General features: G+C 44.4%; 1 protein-coding gene across 1 annotated transcript; it reads left to right on the top strand.

Moving 5' to 3' along the window:
- LOC139280772 (hemagglutinin/amebocyte aggregation factor-like) lies at positions 1–23,304 on the top strand. The gene is made up of 5 exons (XM_070900456.1): positions 1–76; positions 7,873–7,951; positions 10,718–10,906; positions 22,056–22,208; positions 23,229–23,304. The coding sequence occupies exons 1-5, from the start codon at positions 19–21 to the stop codon at positions 23,272–23,274; spliced, it is 525 nt and encodes a 174-aa protein (XP_070756557.1). The 5' UTR covers positions 1–18; the 3' UTR covers positions 23,275–23,304.
- Positions 23,305–26,262: the final 2,958 nt, after the last annotated feature.

The raw sequence follows: 26,262 nt of genomic DNA, 5'->3' as shown, positions 1-26,262 counted from the left end.
GCCCTTTGATCAGCAACAATGCGGACTCTTGGTCTTCTTCTTCTTGTCATCGCTGGAATCCATGGAGGGCCTCCAGGTAAATGGAGAGGAAATGCTTTACCACCCCAGTGTGACATTTTTATAACCAAATCGACCAACCTTGTGGCTGCTCTGTGAAGTTGTCACTTATGTATAAATTAATGCTGGATTATAGACTAGTTTGTGGGCTCGCATGTCATGGAAAGTGGATGAGGCTCCCTAAACTTATTGTACATAGGATACTTCAAGCCAATTGAGACAGGAGACGATTCTCTTGTCTGTTTGGGCTGGATTAAAACCCAGACTCCACAAGTTATCCTGTGTATAATGCTCCAGTCAATATGTAACACAATCTCTGGTCTGTATGTTGTCTGCAATGATGCACACTTAATTCAACCACCTGACGAAGATGCAGGGATACTTTACTTCAAGGCGAAAATAACTCAAAAGCATAGAGTATGCACCCTCACCCAAGGAGGGGATAGCGCTGGAAAACTAATGCTTGCTTTTTACTAAGAGCAGCCTATAGTCTGTGATCTAGTCCCTGTAATATTCATTGAAGAGGATAATGGCACACTAAAGGGTTACACAGGCTGGGAGAAAGGTGAGATTTTTTAGCATGATTACCAGATTTGCAAGTGATTCCAGCTCATTGTAACACATACTCAATGATATCTTTTCCAGTACAAACACCCAATAAGATCCGACTTCCTAGTATATGTTCCAAATAATATGTGAATATTGTACGTTAGTACATGCTGGTATTGTACCTTGTGTAACATGGCATTACACTTTACTGTACATGTCTGACGGTGGTTCTTCTGAGTCTAAACAATGATTAGGGTTTATGCAACTCTGAGTGGAGAATCCCAGGAAAGCCCAGTCTTGTCATCACCTAACATCTCCACATATGGACACCAGGAGCCACAGGATAGTGATCAAATGCAGGATCTCTGGGTGTTTTTTTTCCTCCCTCCCTAAACCAGAACTGCCGAGTCCATTTGTCGTTCCCCCAAGATCAGCTAATTCAGTACTGGGTCTGGGACCTTGCTGGTCAAATGTCTCGGTACCAAACCACGTGGGTGCTTTATGTCTGAGACAGCAGGGGAAGGTTGAGAGTTATTTTGGGGAGTAATTGCTGAAATCTTTATTTTTGATTAAACTATTTGAATATGTAAATTGTTACATGTTCTTTACTATGTGCAAGATGTTAATATTTTCAGTATTTTAGAAAGATAGGCTTTGTGCTTTGTGAATCATGGGAGATTGAGAATTATTCTGACAACAATAGTGCAGATGCTTTTCCTACTCTGCATTATGTTTTAAGATATTGATCCCTCTGGGTGAGCAGCAGACTGCCGAGTCTCTGCCAATGCCATTCTCAGCTGGCCATTGGCGGGAGTGCCAGTGTAGCCTTGACATGGCTCTCCAAACTTTCCATTGCTACTCGACACCTCCTTCCATTGACAGACAAGCTCAGGGTACCGGAGGCAATGTTAGGCCCGTGCAATTTCACGGGGAGCCTGAGCCTGTCAATATGATGCATTCCAAGTGGGTCATGTTGCTTACATCCTGGTTCCAAGCTGGCAGGGACTAAGTTTTCAGCGCACTGTTTCCCTCCACTCTTCTCGCCACTCCTTCATACATTACAATCACGAACATGGAATAAGATTCACTTTTTGCAAGTGTGAGGAGAGTTAAGGATAGGGAGTGACTCCCAAGCTGCTGGGAAATTCTCCCTCCCTCTCTCCCTCCCTCCTTCCATCCATCCCTTCTATCCCTCCTCCCACCTCCCTTCCATTCTTCCTAAGCTCATTTCACATAGGACATTTAAAGCCAAGTGAGACAGAAGACATTTGAAGAAGACTCATGAAAAGTTCTGACGAAGGGTCATCAACCTGAAACATTTAACTCTGTTTCTCTCTCCACCGATGCTGCCTGACCTGCTGAGTATTTTCAGCATTTTCTGTTTTTATTTTGAGACTGGAGATGATTCTCTTACCTGTCTGGGTTAGATTAAAACCCAGGTCCCACAAGTTTTCCTGTGTAAAACGCTCCAGCCTCTGTGTAACACAGTCTCTGGTCTGTATGTTGTCTGCGATGTTGCACACTTAATTCAGCCACCTGACAAAGATGCAGTTTTTGCATGATCTGGGTAAACTTTAATATAGGGAGAAAATAATTCAAAAAGAGTATGCATCCTCACAAAGGAGGGGATAGCACTGGAAACCTAATGTTTGTTTTGTACTAAGAGCAGCCTATCGTCTGTGATCTATTCCCTGTATTCATTGAAGAGGATAATGGCACACTAAAGGGTTACACAGGCTGGGAGGGAGGTGAGTTTTTATAGCTGGACTGTATTTCTGTTATGTTTTTGGTACGACCTCACAAACACACACAGGCTTTAAGATGGCTGATAACTTCAGGAACCAGTCAGGTGACCTGACCTGTTTATTCTTGTAAGCAGCAATGGCTGCAATGCTACAGTAGGCCACTGGGTGAAACTATATATATTATACTTCTCCCTCCTTAATAAAGAAGTAATTACAACAAACAATCATCATACATAACTTGCATGGTTATACATAACAAAAGATAGGGACTTATTTTGCCGTATTTACAAATCAAGCTTAACAACTTGGTTTCTGTTTCAAAGAGGATACCTTCGCTATCGAACAGAACCTTCCAAACATGGTGTTGAACTTAGACTCATTCGAAGCTGATCCTGAGGAAAGTTTTCCTCCAAGGGATGCCTTTGATTTACATTTGAACTCTCTATAACTTCAGACTGTTTGGCTGCCTGACTCGGACTCAGATTTAAATTCTGACTTTCTCTTGGACTTGTTTCCAGTACATTTGATGTAGGATATGCTACTAGTACTGTACTTGTATCAAAACTATCTGATGAGTCAGAAATAATCGAATCATTCCAACCTTCAACTCCTTCCACGTCTGTAGGTAAAATATGATCAATGTGAACAAACCTAACCTGTCCATGATCAAACATCTTGACCAAATATGTGCGAGGACCACATATCTTCACCACTCTTCCTGGTAACCACTTTAACCATTTATGGTGATGGTTCTTCACTCTCGCCTTCTGATTTAATTTTACACTTCTCTCTTTTACTCTACTTCTATCATGATTCTCTTAATTGTTTCTCTTCTACGGACTGTGCCAAGTTTGGTTTTAACAACGAGAATCTGGTTTGTGGCTGTCGTTTGAGAAACAACTCTGCTGGTGTTCTACCAGTAGTTGTATGAGGAGTTTTACGATACGTAATTAGAAAATTAGCCAATTTGTGGTCCAATGACATCTGTTGTATCTTTGGATTTGGATCCAACATTTGTTTGATGAGGGCACATTTTACAATTTGTACTGTGCGCTCTGCTGCACCATTCGAGGCAGGGTGGTACGGTGGAACCTTGGCATGTTTCACACCATTTTTGCTCGTGAACTGTGCAAATTCTTCTGAACAAAATTGTGGTCTATTATCAGAAACAATTTCTTCTGGGAGACCAAATAAAGAAAATAATCTTCGCAAAATGTCTGATGTTTTACTTGTTATTTTACGCATTGGAAACACTTCGACCCACTTCAAATGGCTATCGATCACAATGAACAATTGTTGTCCTTCTAGCTCAGCAAAATCACTATGTAACCGTTGCCACACCCTGGGAGGCCATTTCCATGGCTGTAGTGGTACTGATGGTGGTTTCTTGCTTACTGATTGACATGTCGTACATTGACTCATGATGTACTCTATGGGCTGGATTTTTCTTTTAAATCGCCCCCACCCGATCCTTAGCGGTCGCGTCTTTTTCAACCACCGGAATGCTGCTGGTGCACGCTCCCGCGGTTTTCGGGTGCTCCATGTCGGCGGTGTGGGAGCGAAGTGTAGCGGGCGGTGTGCAGCAGAGGAGGCCTATCGACTCGGGAATCTTCAGCTACCAAGTTGTGCAGTTGTGCGCGCGGCTGTCAAGCCCCCCCCCCACACCGAGAGGCACCAATGAGAGGCCAGAGACTGCCAGCCTGAGATCGCTGTGGTGTGAGGGGGGGGGCGGGTGGGGTGGGGGGAAAAGATTGAGATCGCTGTGGCGGGGGACGGGGTGAGGGAGAGAAGAGTGAGATTGCTGTGTTTGGCGGGGGGGGGGGGTGTGAAGAGTGATATTGCTGTGTTTGGGGGGGGAGGGGTGAAGAGTGAGATTGCTGTGTGGGGGGGGGGTGAAGAGTGAGATTGCTGTGTGGGGGTTGGGGAAAGAGGTTGAGATCGCTGCAGAGGGGGAAGAGAGTGAAATCACTATGGGGGGGGGTGAGATCACTAGGGGTGAGAGAGATTGGGGGTGGGGGGGAGAGAGAGACGGGGGGGTGAGTGAGACTAATGTGAGTAAGAGAGACTTAAGGGGCAAATAAGGCTTTATTAGACCATTTATATTATTGCCTAACACTAGAAAATACTACAATCCATTTAAAAATACATCAAACTGGAGAACTAATAAAGATCTGTGTAATATCAAACAAACCTGTCAGCTCTGTGTCCATACTGCCCACTTAAGAACCAGTAAGACTTGCTTTTTCAGGGCGATATTAAGGTCTGGTGGTAAACGGATCTTAATGATAAAACTTCCATTTTGGGCGGTAATATTTGGGCGGACAGTAATGACGGTGCAATTTACCGCCAGGCGGTAAATGGGCGATTTGAGAGGAAACTCTAGCCCTATATCTTTATCTAGACCTGACCACCATAAGTAACTGTATGCAAAACTCTTGGTCAAGCACATTCCCAGTTGCTGGTCATGAAGATTTCCTAATAATTTGGACCTGAATTTGTTTGGTATAACCACTCTTACATCCCATATGATACAATCTTTATCGACTGATAATTCATTCCTACGAATGCAGAATGGATAAATATCTTTGTCTGTTACCTGATTTGGCCAGCCATTTGCGATGTAATCATACACCTTTGACATCACTGGGTCACGTTTGGTTGCTCTGCCAATCTCTTCAGCTGTGACTGGCAGTTCATCAATGTATGAAAAATAGAACACCTCTTCCCTATCGGGTGTAACTTGTGATGGGGTTGGTAATCTAGACATAGCATCAGCATTACTGTGATCAGCTGATCATCTGTATTCAATATCATATGTATATGCTGACAAAATCAAAACCCATCTCTGCATTTGGGCTGCAGCTAATTTTGGAACTGGGGACTTTGGATGGAGGATTGCTGGCGGGCTTATGGTCCGTAACAATGGTAAACTTACGACCATACAAGTATTTGTGGAACTTCTTGATCCCAAAATTTAATACCAAAGCTTCCCTTTCGATTTGCGCACAATTACGCACACTGGCAATGAGTGCGTGAAGCAAAAGCAATTGGTCTCTCCTCCCCACTATAATGTACATGAGAGATCACTGCCCCAACTCCACACGGAGAATCGTCACATGCTAGCTTGATCTCCTTAGCTACGTCATAGTGAACTAACATGGTGCTCTCTACCAATTGGCTTTTACACTCCTTGAATGCTGTGTCGCATTCTTCTGACCACTTCCAATGGACCTGTTTTTTCAATAGTTCATTCAGTGGATGTAACACTAAATTTGGTAGAAACTTCCCATAATAGTTCAAAAGAACCAAAAATGATTGAAGTTCAGTGACATTCTTGGGAGTGGGTGCATTTCTGATTGCATCCAGCTTTCCCATGATTGGATGTAAACCATCTTTGTCTACTCTGTACCCTAAGTGCTTCACGGAGTTTTGAAATAACTCACTCTTGTGAGCAGACACTCGTACTCTGTGCTTCTCTAGCCGTTTGAGGACTTTATTCAATAAGTTATGAATTTGTCTATTTGGTGCTGAAATTAGTATGTCATCAAAATAACACACTACCACTTTAGTACCTTACAAAATCTGGTTTATCACCCCTTGGAATATGGCAGGGGCAGAAGACACTCCAAATGGTAGCCTATTAAATTGATATAGGCCTAGATGAGTATTTATAGTCAAGCATCTAGTTCAAGTTGTAAGTAGGCATTTGTAAGATCCAACTTTGAGAAGATCTGAACACCTGTTGGTGTTGTGAGCAAATCTTCCACATTTGGCAATGTATTGGGGAGATTATCCTCTAGAACTTGGTCTACGGTTACTTTATAATCACCACACAATCTTACCTTACCATCGGACTTGGGTACAACAACAATGGGTGTAGCAAAATTACATAGATCTATCTTAGAAATATAGTTCTCAGTCTCCAGTCTTTTGAGTTCTTGCTCAACTTTCTCCTTGAGTGCATATGGTACGAGACGTGGCTTGCAGTAAACCAATTTAGCATCCTTCTGTACCCTGACACTCGCCTTGAAGCCTTGGATCGGATTGCCTGTTTCGCAGAACACCTTTGGATAATTCTTGATGACATCATCCTTTGATGCAAATCTCATTTCAAAATGAAAAATCTTATTCTAATCCAGCTTCAGTGATCCCAACCAATTTCTTCCTAGTAGGGCAGGCTTGTCTCCTGCCACTACTAAGAGAGGCAAGCTCTGAAATTGATCCTTGTCTTTCACTGGTACGGTGATACGACCTAGCACAGGAATGTTCTCTCCCGAGTAGCCTCGCAGCTATATCTTAGATTTCTCCAATGGGAAATCTCGAATTTGTCGATGTATAGCGACTCCGGTACTATGCTCACGGATGCTCCAGTGTCGATTTCCATCGGTATCTTGGTACTGTACACAACGCCGGCTGTAGTGCCACAGTAGTCCACGGGTGGAGCTATATATATTATACCTCCCTTTATCCATCCCTTCCTTCCTCTCCCTCCCTTCCTGCCCTCTCTCTCCCTCCCTTCCTGCCCTCTCTCTCCCTCCCTTCCTGCCCTCTCTCTCCCTCCCTCTCTTCCCTCTCCCTCCCTCTCTTCCCTCTCCCTCCCTCCCTCCCTCTCTGCCCGCTCCCTCCCTCTCTGCCCTCTCCCTCCCTCTCTGCCCTCTTCCCTCCCTCTCTTCCTCTCTCTCTCCCTCACTCCCTCCCCGCCCTCTTCCTCCCTCCCTTCCTATCCCCTCTTCCTCCCTTCTTTCCCTTCCTTCCATCTCCTTCCTTCCCTTCCTCCCATCTCCCTCCTTCCCTTCCTCCCCTCTCCCTCCCTCCCATCACCCTCCCACACTCCATTCGTCCCATCTCCCGCCCTCCCTCCCGTCCATCTCCTTCCCTCCATTCCTCCCTTCCATCTCCTTCCCTCCATTCCTCCCATCTCCCTCCCTCCATTCCTCCTCCCGCCCATCTCCCTCCCTCCATTCTCTCTCCCTCCCTCCCACCCTCCATTCCTCCCATCTTCCTCCATTCCTCCCATCTCCCTCCCTCCATTCCTCCCATCTCCCTCCATTCCTCCCATCTCCCTCCCACCCTCCATTCCTCCCATGCTTTTAGGTCATCTAAGGAATGTCTAAAAATTAATCACACCAAAAAAATACAGGCTAGTTAGAACTCAACTCTTAATAGTGAAACTAACAAGTGCTGGAATTTATACAGTGGCCCAGTCAGTATTTGAAGAGACAAATTAATGTTTTGAGTGGAGACGCTTCGAGTGAATAATCTTTTTCAGATGCTGGTGCAGATTTGGCACCAGATTAAGTAGGTAGTATTTAGAATCATTGCCTTGTTAGGGACCACAAATAGAATCTTAGCATGGAGTCCCCTCAAGGTAACCATCTCCCCTGCATGGTACTGAACCTGCAGCTCACTCTTTGTGCTCGTAATCAGTGTCCCAGAGTACTGCTCCATCTGTACTCTTATTATATTGTATACCTGGTGAATTAGAAAATTGGACACGTTTAATAATTGTGCTCTATTTCAGATAAACGCTGGGTGAATGAATTCGATGACAAACTGCTTTATACTTGTAGCACATTTAATACAATTAATTCAGTTAGCAGGTAAGCGACTAAAGATCACTGCACAATAATCTGGTAGAACCCTGTTAGATTCTATAAGGATAAGTTACAAAGATGGTCATCAACCTTCCTGCTAATCTTGCCAATCTCCTCCACGTCCAACTCACCCCTCCCAGTGCTGACCCTGTGGACTCTGGCAGTGGATCAGCTATCACTTCCCCTCTCCGCATCCCCCTCCAGAATGTCTGTTCATGGGCTTATTGTGGATGATTGCATCAACATCATGCCCTTAACAGAAACGTGGCTGACGGGTGATGACACCTTCCCTCTAAAGGAAGTCTCCCCGCCTGGCTACACCTTCCATCATTTACACCACTCAGGCCGTCACAGTGGCGGTGTGGCTCTTATCACCAAATCACACCTTGGTCTGTCCCCCTACTCCTCCGGCACTTTCTTCTCCTTTGAGCATCTCCCCTTGTTCCTCTCATCTCTCATTTAAAATCCTCATTCTCTATTGCCCACCCAAGTAGCATAAAAACTTTCGCAGAGATATCTTCAATGCTTTCCTCCCTCAGCCTCTGCATCAAGCAACTTCTCATCCTCGGGGATCTCAACTCATCATGTTCTCCCTCCTCTGAGTTCACTGCCCTGCTTTATACTCCCTTAAGCTTTCCCTCCATGTAAACTCCCCAACCAATATTCACGATCACGTCCTTGGCCTTGCCATCTCACGTGACCTTGCTACTCCCATCGTGTCAATTGCAGATAAGGCCATCTCTGACCACTTCCTTGTATCAATCTCTACCCATATCCTCCTTCCCCTTCCCAACCATACTTCCTTCTGTGTCTGCCTCTGGAAAAACCTCTCTCCCAATTCACTTACACATGCACTTTCAAAATCCCAACTGTCTAGCTTTTGGCCCTCCATTCACCATGGCATTTCTGCAGCTACCGATCTACTCCACCATACCCTCACCACTACCCTAATCCCCATTAAAACCATTACTCTCTCTCACGCTGGCCATTCCCCCAGTATGGCCCTCACTTCCGCTCCCTTAAGTCTAAGAGATGCAGACTTGGATGGCGAACAACTGGTTTAGCCATTCATTGTCAGATCTTGCTGGACCGCATCAAGCATTATCAGGTCCGGCTTGCATCTTCCAAAACTGCTCACTATTCCAGGATCATTCTGGAATGCAAAGATAACCACAGGCTTCTTTTCTCTACTGCAAACCGTCTTCTTAAACCCCTATCCCCTGTCTCCACCACACTCACTTCCAATAACAAGTGCAAGGAACTCATGGATTTCTTTGTCACTAAAATTGAGACCATCCAATCAGTTGCCTCTGCTACTTCCCTCCCTTTCCCCCTAGCCCACCTGGTCAAACTTCCTCTAAGGTTTCTCCCCCCCCCCCCCCCCCCCCCCGCACTAGCCCTGAACTTGCATTTTTCTCCAGTTTCTCTCCGATCTCCCCTCATACCCTCTCCGAGTTCATCTTCTCCATGAAGACCCACTTCCTGCTCCCTCGACCCTATTCCCACTAAACCGCTGGCCACCCAGCTTCCTTTCCTGGCCCACATTTTAGCTGATATTGTTAATAGTTCTCTCAGCTCAGGTACTGCCATCCTCTCCTTCAAATCTACTGTCATCACCCTTCTCCTCAAAAAAAAACAACCCTTGACTCTTCCATCAATGCAAACTACTGCCCCATCTCCAAACTCCTTTTCCTCTCCAAAGTCCTTGAACATTTTGTTGCCTCCTAAATCTGTGCTCGTCTTTCCTGGAACTCCATGTTTGAATCCTTCCAATCAGGTTTCTGCCCTGCCACAGTACCGAAACGGCGCTTATCAAAATCACAAATAACATAATTTGTGACTGTGATAAAGGTGAACTGTTCCTCCTTGTCCTTGTCGACCTGTCTGCAGCCTTTGACATGGTTGACCGCTCCATCCTTGGTGCCATTTGACCTGGAAATAAGCTTCCGACCACATATCCGCGCCATCACAAACATCGCTTATTTCCAATTCCGGAACATTGCCCGACTTGTTGCCTGCCTCAGCACATCCGCTGCTGAAACCCTCATCCATGCCTTTGTTACCTCTAGACTTGACTATTCCAATGCCGTGCCTTCAGCTGCCAAGGCCCTATGCTGTAGAATTCCCTTCCTTACTTCTCCACCTCTCTACCCCCCTTTCCTCCTTTAAGACTACTGTTCTGTTAAGTTGTGTGGCCGTACATCAATCTGCAGGTCCCGCACAGGCCGTTCAATGGCGTTCTAATGGAAAAAAAACCACGCATACGCAGGGTCCACGCACCCGGAAAAAAAAAAGCAGGAACATTGTTTAAGACGATCCTTAAAATATCTCCTTATATGGCTCAGTGTCAAATTTTGTTTTGTAACACTCCTGTGAAGCACTTTGGGATGTTTTACTACATTAAAGACCCTAGATATACAAGTTGTTGTTGTAACATTTATAATTTGTGGATTTCCTCTTTGGGCTGACCTGTGATATTCAGCATTACCTACTGAGAGAGTGGCCAGATCACCTTCACCCACTATCCCACCACTCTCTTGTTTTGGATGCAGAGATGCGCAGGTTGACTGTGATATGGAATCATGAACATTGGATTAATGCTGCCTTAGCTCATTTTAGTTAGTATCTTTCTAGCTAGCAGAGGGAGGAGGCTATCGTCCTCTGAGTTGATAGTTTCATTTTAGTAAAAAGCCTGCTGGCGAATTCACAGACCCACCCAACTTCCATCTCTTGCAATTGTCCTGAAAATGTTTTTTGTGCTTTTTGTTCTAGTCAGCATCACAGTTACTATGAGGATCGTCTGTGGGATTTCAAATGTAAGCCGACATTCAGTGAGCTGCCATCTTGTGTATGGACCAACTACGTGAACAACTTTGATGAAGAGTTCACCTTCACCTGTCCATTTAACTCCATTATTAGTGGTGTGGAGTCTTATCATCTCAACAAACATGAGGACAGGAGGTATTTTGGAAACTAATAGCATTGTTCCTTTCCAAGGCTAATATCTGGGCAATTTTCAAAATAATTGGGTATTAAATCCTCCGTTTGCTAGTGTAAACAAAAATAGTCAGTGTTAATAAAACTGGTTTGGCAGTGGTGTGAAATCACAATTATACTGCAGGTTCTGTGTTGTATATCAACATTACAAATGTAATCATTTAGTGATACAGGTTGAACCTCTCTTATCCGGAACCCTTGGGACCTGGCCTGTTCTAGATACGGGATTTTTCCAGACGAGGGGTGGTCACATTAAACTGGATGGTACAGGTACTGAGCAAGGGGATATCGGGGCTGGCTGGCTTGGAGCTGGGAGTGCAGCAGAGAGATCATGGGGGTGGGGGTGGATCGCGGGGTCAGGCCAGCGATTGCGAGAGTCAGCAGCAAGGAAGAACTTCAATTTGTTCATGTCGGAGTTCTGCGCATGTGTCACCCAGTGGCCGGGATTGGTTCTGGATAAGGAAGGTTCAACCTGTACTGCAAACTATGTGTAAACCTAGATTAAAGTACACCATATATTGCTGAGCATAATAGAGAGGATGATTATTAAGAAAAATAATCTCAGCTCAGGATTTTGACGATAACATATCACACTTAAGCTATTACATAGAATTACATAGAACTTACAGCAGAGAAACAGGCCATTCGGCCCAACTGGCCAACTGGCCCATACCCGTGTTTAGGTTCCACATGAGCCTCCTCCCACTCCTCTTCTCTCTTTATCAGCATACCCTTCTATTCCTTTCTCCCTCATGTATCTTCCTCTTAAATGCATCCATGCTATTCATCTCAACTACTCCATGTGGTAGCAAGTTCCACATTCTAACCACTCTTTGGGTAAAGAAGTTCTGCCTCAATTCGCTATTGGATTTATTGGTGACTCTTCGATCTCCCCCACAAGTGGAAACATCTTCTGTACCTCTACTCTATCAAACGCTTTGATCACCTTAAAGACCTCTATCGGGCAACCCCTCAGTCTTCTCTTTTCTTGGAATTCATATTATGCAAGGTCCTCGATTCAACTGCTTCCTCGTAATCACCTGGGGCATTCATCCATTAATCTTCACCACTTTATTTCACTCTTGCACTACTTTCCTTATGAGGTACTGTTACCTAAATTTAAGTAGAATTTACAAACTCATCACTGAATGATTTTATAGTATCAGTGCACATCAACACGGAACATCCAATCAGATGTTTATGTATTATATTTTGAAGAAGTTCATTGACATGCCATTAACTGCTTTTGCTGGGAGTCTGTTCCACAGATCCAATACTCTGAGTGGAGAAAAAAGTTCCTTATAATTACTTGTACTTCATGGGGTTTGTGGCTGCTTAACAAATCAAAGCCATTTATATAATAAAATATTGAATGGACCTTCATCTCTGTGAAGATGGGGTGCTGCTTGCCTCGTTTTTGTGGCCTTGGTAAAATTTACCATCAAGGGATATAACTGCACATTCAACCAGAACTTGGTTGATGGTTGGCCACGCAGCTTTCTGGTAATTTAGTTCAATCTGCTCTGAACACACGGGATTGGAATTTCTAATGTAATACTGCCCAGGTGGTTTCTGGGCGAGGCCGCAAAATGGGGTGGGGCCATGTACAGGGATGGATTAAGAGTGCCTCGGGCCCCGGGCAGTACCCCAGCCATGGGCCCTCTACTCCCATTCACATCCTGCAGTAAATTACATTAATGAGCTAAGTTACAGGGCACTATACTGAATATGCACCAGGTCAAGGTCAGGGCAGGTCGACATCTCAGATTATGTTCTCATTGATATTATGATGACACTCATTTAATATTGAATATAAACAATCAAACCAATACCTTGATAAAACCCTATATAAATAGTAAACAACAACGATTTAAGAAAAAACAATTCTTACATTTTGAAACTAAATTGATAGACAACAATTTAGAACACAACAGCGCAGTTTTTTTGGAAGACCATCATTTGTCATTTAACTCCATTTTCTCCACAGAGGCAACTACAAGTATAACATTACATTAGTTTTTTCCTAGATTTTTGTCGGCTAAACTTGTCAATGATTTTCGAGAAGTCAAGTCCTCTCAATACTTTGCTCTCGATGTTCATGATTGAAAGACTATTGGCTCGATCTTGTCCCATTCGGTTCCTGATCTCATCTTTGATGTGTTTTAGTTCGAGAAGGACCGCTCACCACTGCAATTTGATACCATCATCGACAGATATATCCGAAGAGCTATTTCAATGTTAGAAAAGGTTTGGGTGAGGGCATGTATATGGAAGAATTAGTACATTCTCAGCTCTGCTGACTTAGTTTGTTTGACACAAATTGAGGGTTGAAGCTCTGTTGAGGATGAATTCACTTTCAATCATAGGTTTCAGATTTTTGGGATAGGAGCAGGCAAGATTTGCTGTGGCTTGCTTGATCTCATGAGTGGAGAGTGGCTAGCTTGGACAGGAATCCAAACTTACAGTTGATTTCCTTGTTTGCTTCAAGGTGGCGTTTCAAGGTACTGATTAGTTGATCAATGATGACGAGGAACACTTCCTTGTTTTGAATTTCTCCTTGGGTGAAAGCACAATGTTTTCAACATCTCCATCGTCATAGCGGCGGTTGCGTACTTGAACGCGTCTCCGAGTTGAATTGTACTCATGGCCGCACAGTTTAATCCCTAGGTCTTCGAAGTCTTCAAACTCTGTCCGCTGGGTCTTGACAAAATCGACACTGGACTTGAATAAGGACACCATGACATTCAGATTCAAGCTGGCCTCTTGAAGTGAGAGATTGGTCAGGTGAAAGTGCTTCAAGACTGTGTTCCAAATAACAATGAGAATAGCTGAATCCAGTTCGCCCAGTTTGTCAAGGATCAACTAAGCTTCATTTTGGCATTCAACTTTCTGTTCCATGGCAGTTGCCAGAGATTCCAACACTTTGCATATGAGAGCGTAACCTTTGAGCAGGTCTGACACTGCTTCATACCTAGCTGACCATCGAGTAGCAGAAAGTTGTTTGACAACAGACAGCCCTAAAGGTTTTAGTTTTTCATAAAGCAATCACCAGCAATATGTCGATGCAGAGAGAAAAGTGTACAACTTTTGTACAATGTCATAAAATCTGATGATCACCGAGCTGCGTTCGGCACTGTTTTTCCCCCACAAGGTTGAGAGTGCGCTGCGCATGGTATAAACGTCCCATATGGGCTTTGCTCTTTGATAGTTTGGACATCAATGTATTTCTCACTCATATTTGAAGCATTATCATAAGATTGTTCACGACAATGTTGTATGTCGATCCCGTTATTATCCCGTAAGGCCAGTATTATTTCTGCTACTTCTTGTCCAGTATGACTGATTATCAGCAAGAGCTTTCGGAACCTTTCCTCAAGACCAGTCAGTAGAACATAGCGGACGACAAATATCAGCTGATCTGACTGTGTGACATCTGGTGTTGAATCAAGAGATATTGAATAGAACTTTGTTGATTTCAATTCCTGGATAATCGTCTCAAGTACTTTGCCACCCATCAGACTAATCAGTTCTTCACAAGTGATGGAAGACAAATATGAAGTATGCCTCTTGACTTTGTTGGTGAACCGCTTGGTGTGTTCAGCAAGAAATTAACATAAGAACAAAAGAAATAAGAGCAGGAGAAGGCCATTTGGTCCATCGAGCCTGCTCTGCCATTAATAAGACCATGGCTGATCTGATCATAGACTCAGCTCCACTTCCCTGCCTGCTTCCCAAAACTCCCTTATCGCTCAAAAATCTGTCTATCTCCGCCTTAAATATATTCAATGAACCAGCCTCCGCTGCTCTCTGGGTCAGCGAATTCCACAGATTTACAACCCTCTGAGAAGAAATTCCTCCTCATCTCAGTTTTAAATGGGCAGCCCCTTATTCTGAGACTATGTCCCCTAGTTTTAGTTTCCCCTATGAGTGGAAATATCCTCTCTGCATCTACCTTGTTAAGCCCCTCATTATCTTATATGTTTCGATAAGATTACCCCTCATTCTTCTGAACTCCAATGTGTATAGGCCCAACCTACTCAACCTATCTTCATAAGTCAACCCCCTCATCTACGGAATCAACCTAGCGAATCTTCTCTGAACAGCCTCCATTACAAGTATATCCTTCCTTAAATACGGAGACCAAAACTGTATGCAGTACTCCAGGTGTGGCCTCACCAATACCCTGTACAGTTGTAGCAAGATTTCTCTGCTTTTATACTCCCCCCCCCTTGCAATAAAGGCCAACATTTCACTTGCCTTCCTGATTACTTGATGTACCTGCATACTAACTTTTTGTGTTTCATGCACAAGGACCCCCAGATCCCTCTATACTGCAGCACTTGCCATTTTTCTCCATTTAAATTGTAATTTGCTTTGCTATTTTCTCTGCCAAAGTAGATAACACCACATTTTCCCACATTATAATGCATCGTAGTTTGCGAGAACCTCCAACATATCTAGATAATTACCATTACTTGGAGACCCAACGATTTTGTCTCTACCTCGCAATGAAAGACCTCGTTCACAGAGAAATGTTATCATACAGACAGCCCGCTCTAGCACCTTGCACCAGTACTGCTGTTCATTTTCAAACTGGGAGACAATATGACCATCCACACAACCAGTGCCTGCTTGTCTAGTGCACATTACTACCGTGGCTTCTCTATACTGTGGCTGTTTTTGTGAGATGAAATCCTCTCATCTCCACATGCTTCCAGTCATTAAACACATGAGTAAAGTGGCTACTTGTTCATGCTGTGACCTTGCAAGCAAAGCAGTACACTCTACTGTTTGAAGGTGAATAACAGAGCTACGTTCGCTCCACACGTTCCCCTGTCAGCGGGTGCACATGTGTGAAGAAGGACTTTGAGCAGCATCGATGACATCCTTCCTTGGCATGAATCACATGGAGTTTTGGAAGTCTTTATCACAGTTTCAGCAGTCCTCATTACCTTTTGCAATCCAATGGCTTTGTGTGTCTTCTGAGATATTGTCTCCCCACAGCCCAATGTCACTCGTAAATTGCGTCTCTTTCAGCTCAGTATGCATCAGTTGGTTTTCATCATCTTCAGCATTTTGGACTTGGAGCTCCAACTTGGCCAACTCCGGGTCCGGTGCCACTTGTGGTTTCGTTGTTGAAGTTGACAGCACAGCATCCTCTTGGTCTTCATCTTCATGATCTTGAGTTTTTAGTTGGAAAAAAGTCTAGTTTACGTAGTTTAGCTACTTCTTGTCTCTTTTGCTCCTCGCGTAGCTGGTGCTCTTTCCTTTTTTTTGCCCCCGATTTGTGTGTAAAATGCATCTCTAGAAAAAGGGCATCTAGAGTCTGTTTACATCAAGTCGAGAATAACATGCGCCTGAGCCCTCGCGACTTCCCCCGCTCTTGCTCCATCACTTATGTCAATACTATTTACCTTTATCCTTAATCTGACCCTGTATGGGGCCCCACCCTAGGCTTGGTCCCTGGGCGACTGCCCCATCTGCCCCCCCCCAGCAAGACCAATTCTTTTAAAACAATCTGGAATAAGTTTATTAACCACACACACATGCACGTAGCCTTTTGGACAAAACAACAGTCTACTTGTATCCTATGGACTCTACTTAATTACAACAGGTGAGGTAATGAGTTACAGATTTTAACAGACTTGTACTTCCCTCTGAGTCAAGAAAAGCTTGTGATCTTCCTTGCTTCTTGGTCTGATCTTGTAGAGGGAGGCTTCCTGCTTTGCCATGTGGTCATCAAGAGAGAGCGAGCAGACTTTGGGTTCCTTTTTTATATCTTTTAAGTCCATTGTCTCGTAAGTCGGTAAAGTCCCCGGATTGGGTCTTAGTTTCATGGCAGCTCTTTAATTGGCTTTCCTTGGGCTCAATCTTCCCCAGTGATCTGCGCCGTTTTTTTGGCGCACGCCGCTTTTTTTTGGCCTAAATTAAAATATCCAAGTTTCCACAAAATTGTGCGCCAGCATAACTCAGTTAGTTACAACTTTTTTAGGTTTGTTTTTTGTTGCGTAACCTGATATCTGCGCCAGTTTTTCACATTTATGCAAGTTTAGCCAATTTACATTTTTCCTAGGAAGGCGTATGTGACCACTCCCAAAAAACCTTCTGGGCACTTACAATAAACCAGCGCACATTAAAAAATCAGCGCAGAAAGATGCCATTGTTCTTAGGCGAAGTTTTGGAGGGAGTCAAGAACAAATTAAATATGCATCATGAAGCTTAATTTTTTCAAACTTAAAACGCAGAAAATGGAAGTTTAATGCAATTCTTCAATTTTGGATTTTTTTCAAAGTGCCACGCCACCACTGAATGTCTCCAACCGGGCTTGAGGGTCGGAGCGTCAGCTGGCAGAATCGGTCCCTCACCCAGACACTGGCTCGGCTTCAAAAGAAGCCGGGGGTGGGGAATGTTTGCTGAGCGCCTGTGTCTGGGTGAGGGAGCGATTCTGCCGGCCGGCCCTCGAGCCCATTGAGGAGATGTTCGGTCAGTGGTGGGGTGGTAGGTTGAAAAAAATCTAAAATTAAAGAATTGCATTAGACTTCGTTGCCCTAAATGTCCTCATTGAATGCATAGCTTCCTGTTCTAAGCAAGCCTATTGCACATGCGCAGACCTGGGTGTGGTCCATACTAGGGCATCGACCTTGGGGAGAGAGAGAACAAAGAAGCTTGTCCTGCTGTTTGAGCTTCTTGCAAAGCTAGAATTTAATCATAGGGGCAATACTGACAACGCCATACCATGTGCAAGCTTTCTGCATGATGGTACTGCGGAGGAGACAATCGATTCAACATCATCGCATAAGGAACCTCAGAGCACATAAGATGATGGGCAGGAGGCCTTACCCACGTTGGGTATATCAAGATAGGTGTTCATACCCGCACCTGAGTGATGCAGACTGTGTGAGAAGGCTGCGTTTCCGCAAAGAAGTTGTAACCGAGATCTGAGAGTTAGTAAAAGCAGACCTGCACCCTAGAAGCATCAGGAGGACTGCTTTATCAGTTGAAGTGAAGGTTACAGCTGCACTTTCATTCTATGCATCTGGATCATTCCATGCCAGAACTGGGGAATATGTGCTCCATTTCTCAACATGCTACACATATCTGCATTCGGCAGGTGACTGCTGCACTATATGCCCGCAGGAATGACTACATAAAGTTCCCCATGACTGCCCAGGCAATGTGTGAAAAGGCTGTGTGCTTCTCCAGTACTGCTGGCTTCCCAAAGGTACAGGGCTGTATTGATTGTACCCACATCGCTTTGCGAACACCTTTGAAGGATTCAGAGATGAACAGGAACAGAAAAGGCTTCCACTCCGTTAATGTGCAGTTCGTGTGTGATGACAAAATTTTTGAGCGATAAGGGAGTAAATGTTTATGGAGAGCGGGCAGGGAAGTGGAGCTGAGTCCATGATCAGATCAGCCATGATCTTATTAAATGGCGGAGCAGGCTTGAGGGGCCAAATGGCCTACTCTTGCTTCTATTTCTTATGTTCTTATGACATGCATCGCATCAGGTCAGTTGATGCAAGATATCCTGCGAACATCCATGATGCGTTCATCCTTCGCGAGAGCACTGTTTCTGCCATGTTTCAGCAGCAGTCAGAAGGGCAGAGCTGGCTACTGGGAGACAAAGGGTAAGGCCTCACCACCTGGCTCATGACACCCCTACGCATAACCCGGATGGAAGCTGACTGGGAATACAACATGTTGCACATTGCGACACGCAGCATAATAGAGAGGACCATTGGCATCTTGAAACAGCATTTCCAATGCCTGGACCATTCTGGAGACTACTTGCAATACTCCCCTGAGATTTCGGTCAGTTCACTGTGTGCTGCATGCTGCATAACTTAGCCATCATGAGGCAACAACAGCTGCTAGTAGAAGACCCACCTAGGGTGAGAGTGGCTGATGATAATGAGGAAGATGCAGATGACGAGGAGGAGGAGTACGAGGACCTGAAGCACGACGGCGGAGGAGGGTGAGCCGTCGTGGCCCTTTAACGATTGCTTGAGCCTTGTGCCAGCAGCTCATCCGTCAACGCTTTGCTGCCTGAAGGCTCAGCAGCAACTATTCCACATGGACCATGTTTACTGTTTGGACCTGTTCCGTAATGTTGTGTTGTGCTAATGGAACAAATAATATAAATGATTATTGTTTACTTCAAAAAGTTGTGTTAATAATTGATTCAGTTATAATTTAACATATATTTTATTCAAAAGTTTAACACTTGTTTGTTCTTAACTTAACTTTAATAAAAATATTCTTGTATCAAACGTTAAAGTTTTCAGTTAAGATCACTTACAAACTTTTAAACTTGTAAATTTACATAACTTACAAAAAACTTTTCATTTGAGAACAGTTACAACAGAAACAACAATAATAGCAACAACAGCAAAGACAGGCTGCACCCATCTCTCCTCCACCTTATACTAAGACCGCCCACTGCACTTGGTCTTGTTAACTCCACCCCTGCCCACAGGCGGTGGTGCATCATTTCTCGGGTTGGTACCAAGCTTATTCTTTCGAACATCTCGGGTAATGCACTTCTTGATTGGGGGGGGGGGTGCAGGCGGTAATGTGGAGGGCCCAGCTTTGGCCTCTTCAGAGGAGGGTCTAGGGTTTGGAGTGGCAGTTGGTTCTGTTAATGGGCGCCGGGTCTGGGTGTGTTCCCTTATTGCAGCAGCTAACTCTGACATTCCCGCCCTCATGTGCCCGGACAGTGTTCCCATTTCTCGTGAGAGTGTTGTTAGTTTTCTTGACAGTCCTGATACCTCATCACCCACCCTGGTGTCCAGGAGTGATCGCGTAAGGTCAATGCTCTTCGCACTCATTGCCATCATCTGAACCACATCTGTTAGATCCTGCACCTCAGGAGAGCGCTCTCCTTCCCCTCCTCACCCTGGGTGTGGCTCGCTGGGACCCGCAGCCTCGGACGGTGGGGCCCTGGGTGTGCCTTGCTGCATCCCACTGGGACCCGCGGCCTCAGACAGTGGGGCCTTGGGTGTGCCTCACTGCACCCCACTGGGACCCGCAGCCTCGGACGGTGGAGCCCTGGGTGTGCCTTGCTACACCCGACTGGAATCCCCAGCCTCGGTCTGTGAAAAACCATAGAATAGCCCAACACTTGGACCACTCAGGAAAGGGCCCCTGCACCTCCTCCAGAGTGAGGATAACAGTAGGGGCTTCATCCATCACCTCCCCCTCACCCCCATGCTCTTGGTCTGGAAGGTGGGATTGGAAGATGTTCTCCTCTTCAGGCTCGTCTGCATCTGAATCTTCTGCATCAGCTTCAGCCCCGTCAGGGTTGGCCTCAAGTTCTGCAAAATATAACAGAACAGACAAAAGGTTAGTGGCAAGGTGGCATAAGTAGGCTCACAGCGCAGGCAGCAGGCTCATTTGTATGACCACGATGAATGGTCGTACTTTGCATCAACCAAAGCATAGCTGACGGGGACATCCCCATGAACCGAATATGGCTAGTCCGCGCAGTACTTGATTTTTAGCAAAGCCAGAATGTGTAATTTGCAGGACCTCAAGTGTGGGCCCAGCTTGTGCAGTGGTGGTTGCTTTTCTCCAGGCAGGACCCATCAAAGCAGCGACCCTCTCTTCCAGGCCTCCTCCTGTTCGAGTTCTTTCCCTTTTGTGTGCTACCTTCCTCTACAAAGATGAAAATATAACTTTTTAGAGAGGGTGTCTTTCTGCTGGGTGGGGCATATACAGATGGTCACATTTACAATTGCAATTCCATTGAATAAATGAAAATATTACGTACACTAACTACTTGACCAAGGTCCTGCCACTTCTATTTGCACTGGGCTCCAGACTTCGGGGTGGTCACCATTGCACAGTAATCTCCTGCAAATTGGTTCCAGCATTTCTGCATTTGTTTTGGTGAAACTTTTACATGACCTCTGCTGGTATCCAACTCGTGCCATCTGGCCTCAATTACAGTAACCAGTGCCTCCACTTCATCCTGTAAGAAATTCTTGCTCCTTGCGTCGTGTTGCATCTTGTATTGCAGCTCTAATTTTTCCAATGAGAATTAAAGTTTTCACACACAACTGGCTCTTTAAAAATGGCCGAATGTAGACTAGGAGCTGTACTGGGCAAGCACACCCATAACAATCACGTCAAAAATGTCCTTTTTTTCGCGCATGTGCAGAAGAGGGGGCATCGTTTTTTCGGTGCAGACATTAGACTACACCCCCCAAAGCTAAAGGGCAGGCTGCGTGGCACCAAATTCAAAAAATAGAATGGGAAAACTTGCTAGTTATATTTTTGGGGTAGTTGAGGCCAAAAAAAATGGGCCTAACTGTTATAATACACCAAAAAACAACATTGGGGAAAATTGAGCCCCATATCTATCTGCCTGTCTGCAGAAGCTGGTGCCATTTCTTGATCAAATTGATCATTTTCCTATTAACACCTTTTAATAGTTCTGCTAGTTTGGTGAGTTTCGAATGGGTTTGTTTACCCTGAACATCATGCTGTCTTTTGTTAAGTTTCGTGCCGTTTCCTTAAGTTCCGCTCATCCAGAGGAGACTTCAATTTGATATTTTTTCTCTGCTAAGAGCCGTTTTGTAACCATTTTGTCTTTGTGAGTTTATACATACATACCAAATTTATCTCTATTACATACATTCCATATCAATAGTCTCGAGTCCATCACACATCATAATTCTATTATTAACATACACTTTTATTCTTACACCCTTAATCCGTCCTTGGTCGTGTAATGGTGCATTCTGCCCCGAACAAAATGCACAACTTTCTCCTAGAAGAGATAAGTAACTATTCAAGTGTAATTTCCTTCATCTTTTTCTCTCTCTAAGGAAGGTGCTATCGTTTCCCACTTGCTGCTGAGTGAACGATCCAGGACTCCAACTTGTGCACATACCTGTTGGGGACTAAGTGACACTTTTTCCCCCTTTTCCCCCTTTTCCCCCATTCCCACACCCCCGGTGTTTTTCGCCAAATATATGCACTCTCACTGTTTTAGATTTTATCATCAACTTTTTTCATGTTGTTACTAGATCTAGAATTACGACTTGGACCCAATATTGTGTCTGAAATGATTGCCACATTCATTGTTTCACTGTTTTATCTTTCTCAGGTGGAAATTTTACTGCTGCCGTGTTAACAATGTCTGCAACCGAAATTGTTTCTGGACTGACTATCTGAACCTTTTTGACGACTTCTTCAGCTGGCAAGCTCCTGACTCCACCTACCTTGTGGGGGCTTCCAGCTACCATGACAACTATCGAGAGTAAGTAACTTGCTGCTTATTAAAAAATGTTATTGAATTCTCTCTCTGTACATTTGGTGAACCAACAACGGCTGGAGTCAAATGATGTCAGGACACATGTCTCCAGAGTTTGGCCTTACTGGTTGCTGGGAGCACAGAGAGATTTGGAGAAATTGTATTGTGGTACCAACAGACCAGTCACAGATGTCCTATAGTTTAACCCATGCTCCATTCACTCTCACTCAACAAGTGATCACTAACTCTCTGCTTGAATGTTTGTGAAAAAGAGACCGATTTATAGGCCATGACTTGGATGTGGCGGGTTCTACAGAGAGCAGGAGTACAGTGTACATTTCTGCAGTGTTGTAGGTGATGGGCTCTTGTATGAATTTGGCATTGTTTCTCTCAAGTTATTAAATCAAATATCTCCTCTACATGTTTTCTCAGTGAATGATTTTTGAAGTGTCTGTGTATCCATAGACCCCCATGGTACAGATACCTGTGGGTCAGGTGTTACCTGTAGCTGCACTCTCTTGGCTTGCATCCTTTACTCAAAGTACAGGAACAATAGAATCTCCAGAGGGAAATCCACTATTTGGCTATGAAGAATGCCCTTTAAACTCCTAATAAGTTTCACATTGCACCTTTAAATGCTCAGAAACTGCTCGTTCCCAATGTCTTCCCAATGATGCACTGCCATACAGACTCAGCAATGCCATCGCTACAATGGTGGTGATTTTCAGGGGGTGTTAGTGGGAGAAAAAGCAGTGGGTTGCAGAGGGAGGGAGGAGGTGGTGGTGTGCGGGGGGCGTGCACTGGCCAAGCCCCTGCTGTGATGGGACATAATTCTGACACGTGGATCAGGGTCACTGGAGGGAAACTGTGGCAACCACCTTTTAGGAATGAAAATTTTGGTTTACTTGCAAGACCAGCTCTACACTGCCTAATAATCCAGGCCAAGGGGAGCAGCATAATGGGGCTTCACTGCACTTCTGAGCTATCAATATTGATCCCTTTCTGTCCTCTTTTTTTCAATTACAGGGACCGTCGGTGGAAGTACCAATATTGCAAACAACAGAATTGTTAATTTGATAGAAAGGTTCACCAGTATCTGAACATTCTTCTCACTGAAATATATTCCAACTTAATTTGAAAATGTAATAAAAATTCAAATGAAATAAAATTGAAGACTGCAGAAATATTGGACTCTTCTGAATAATTTTCATTTTTGGGAAGTTATGCTAAGTAAGATAAGACATATCAATGAGTAGGAAATGGAACATATTTCTATGTTTTACACACAGCATCAGCATAAGGCACTGTCCACTCAGAGACAGTAGAAGTGAGATATGTCAGTAAGGTCCCATCTATGCTGCCCAACATTGTGCCTTAACAACAGCCTCAGAAATACTGTCTTGTGCATCAGTGTGATATTCCTGTTTCTCACATCAGTCATCCTCCGACTTTCTCCCAAGTGAGAGTGACAACTTACTTCAAAGGGTAAATCTTCAAGACCGTAACGATAGCCCGACACTTTGCCAATGGAGGTCACAAAGTGTTCGCGTTTGTGAGGCTGGATTTGGGACTTCTGTAAATATTTAAACAATCCATTTCAGGTCCAGCCCTTGTTTTGAGAATTTAGGCGAGGATACACCCACAGTATTAGCCTGGTCGCAACAGACCTGTCCGCAGGTGAGACCTGCTTTGGCCGCCTTCAAGCTGGGTCGTTGGCATCCTTGTGATACATAAAAGTTGCACAAAGCGCGCAAGGCATCATGTACATAATTTATGATGCCCTGAACTTTGGGAAACCCTACAATTAAGACAAAACCAAAAGCCTTCTCCTGTTTATGATTGTCCAAATTCCTTGGGGCACCATCCCGGTGGTTATGCCTACCCCTGCAGCCTGTTTTCGGGGTGGGATTTTTCCCAAGACCCCTTTAAGCCTGATCATGTTATCCTTGGTTCCCTGTGGTGAATCTGCTTTTATAAATAAATAAATAAATGGAGGGCTCTCTCTGGAGTTCCAAGCTGCTTCCTTGGTCTTTCACCATTCACCATTATGGGGGTTGAAGTGTTGAGTCCTTAACTCTTAAACATAATCACATGAGGCACGTGCTGCAGACACAGTCACTCTGTGACCTTCACCTTTATTACCTGGACCAAGGAGTGCTGGCCCTGCGAGGGACCTTCCCTTATGTACCTGAATCTCCAGGTAAGGAGTGTCTCCCACAAGTACACCCCTTGTGGTCAAGGTGTGCATTTCTAGTAAGTATGTACAGTATGTAGTGGTTACATGAGGGTTACAATTGTATAAGGGTTACAGTAGTATGCTACATGACATGGAGTATTTCAACTCACATGGTGTACCAACTTAGCCACTGGAGTGAGAACTCCCAACGAGCGATTTCCTACCCCTAATTCCACTTTTGATCACATTTTCTTTTTAGGAGACAGAGGAAAGTTCTGGCCCACACAAAGCAAGTTAGAAGCTCCCAAAAATGACCAGAGACTTGTTCCAATTCAATTTTCAGAGGCCATTTTCTGCAGTTATGGTGGGAGACCTGTGAAACACTGGAGAAAATTTGGAACTTTGATACAAAAATTGGCCATGTGGATGATCGTGAGGAAGAAAGCTGTAGACTCCAGGAAGATATCAATGGACAGGTCAGGTGGGCACAAAAGTGACAAATGGAATACAATCCAGAGAAGTGCCAGGTAATGAATTTGTCAGGAGCTAATAAGGCAAGGGAATACACAATAAATGGTAGGATACTGTGAAGTGTAGAGGAACAGAGGGACCCTGGAGTGCATGTCCACAGATCCCTAAAGGTAGTAGTACAGGTAGATAAGGTGGTTAAGAAGGCAAACATGATACTTTCCTTTATTAGTCGAGGCATAGAATATAAGAGCTGGGAGGTTATGCTTGAACTGTATAAAACACTACTTAGGCCACAGCTAGAGTACTGCATACAGTTCTGGTCACCACATTACAGGAAAGATGTGATTGCACTAGAGAAGGAATGGAGGAGATTTACAAGGATTGTGCCAGGTCTGGAGAATTTTAGCTATGTGGAAAGATTAGATAGGCTGGGGTTTTTTCCTTTGGAGCAGAGGAGGCTGAGGGGAACTTAATTGAGATGTATAAGATTATGAGGAGCCGAGCAAGAGTGGATAGGAAGGACCTAGTTCCCTTAGCAGAAAGGTCAACAACCAAGGGGCATAGATTTAATGTAACTAGTAAAAGGATTAGAGGGGAGTGGAGGAGAAATGTGTTCACCCAGAGGGTGGTGGGGGTCTGGAACTCCCTGCCTGAAAGAGCGGTAGAGTCAGAAACCCTTAGCACATTTAAAAAGTACTTGAGTATAATATAGAGCTCCACCTAGTGGACTAATGTGGTAAAGCAGCTACTCGTGTAGATGCAATAAAAGCATCATGTGACAAGGTCACCTGACAAGTTCCTGTAGAGCCATCTTGTATGCGTGTGTTTGTGATGTCGTAAGGAATATATCACAGGATATGCACTTGAAGTTCCGTAACCAACAAGGCTATGGACCAAGAGTTGGAAAGTGGGATTAGGCTGGATAGCTCTTTTTTGGCCAGTACAAACACAGTGGGCTGAATGGCCTCCTTCTGTGCTGTAAATTTCTATGATTGTATGAAATAATAAGTCAGTCACCTGCTTGATACCTGTATGGACTTCAGATTGACTGATACTTATGTCCCTTGTGGCGGTGCAGTGTTGGTGGAGATCATTTTGCAGCATGAGACACAAGTCTGTCACTGCCTTCCCGGTGAAGCATATCTTCCACACACATTGCTTTTCTATTAAGTGAAGACTGTGTCTACACACTCAATTGGGAGGGCAAGAGTGGGTAAGTGCAGTTCACTTCCCACGTTCTGTACCTTGACCTGCATCCCTGCTTTCCACCATTCTCCTCTTGTTGCCAAATAAGTTGTGATTCTCAAACTGAAATCTGTAGTGCAAAGGGCTACTAAGGCAGCAAAATTAGTTAAACCAAAATCTCTTCTGCAAACCTCCTTCATGAAGAGGGGTGAAAATTACCTCACTACC

This window comes from Pristiophorus japonicus, chromosome 15 (genome assembly GCF_044704955.1).
Source record: "Pristiophorus japonicus isolate sPriJap1 chromosome 15, sPriJap1.hap1, whole genome shotgun sequence".
In the NCBI taxonomy this organism is placed as follows: Eukaryota; Metazoa; Chordata; class Chondrichthyes; family Pristiophoridae; genus Pristiophorus; species Pristiophorus japonicus.
Note: the sequence above shows the minus strand (reverse complement) of the source record. Positions and strands in the feature narration are given on the sequence as shown.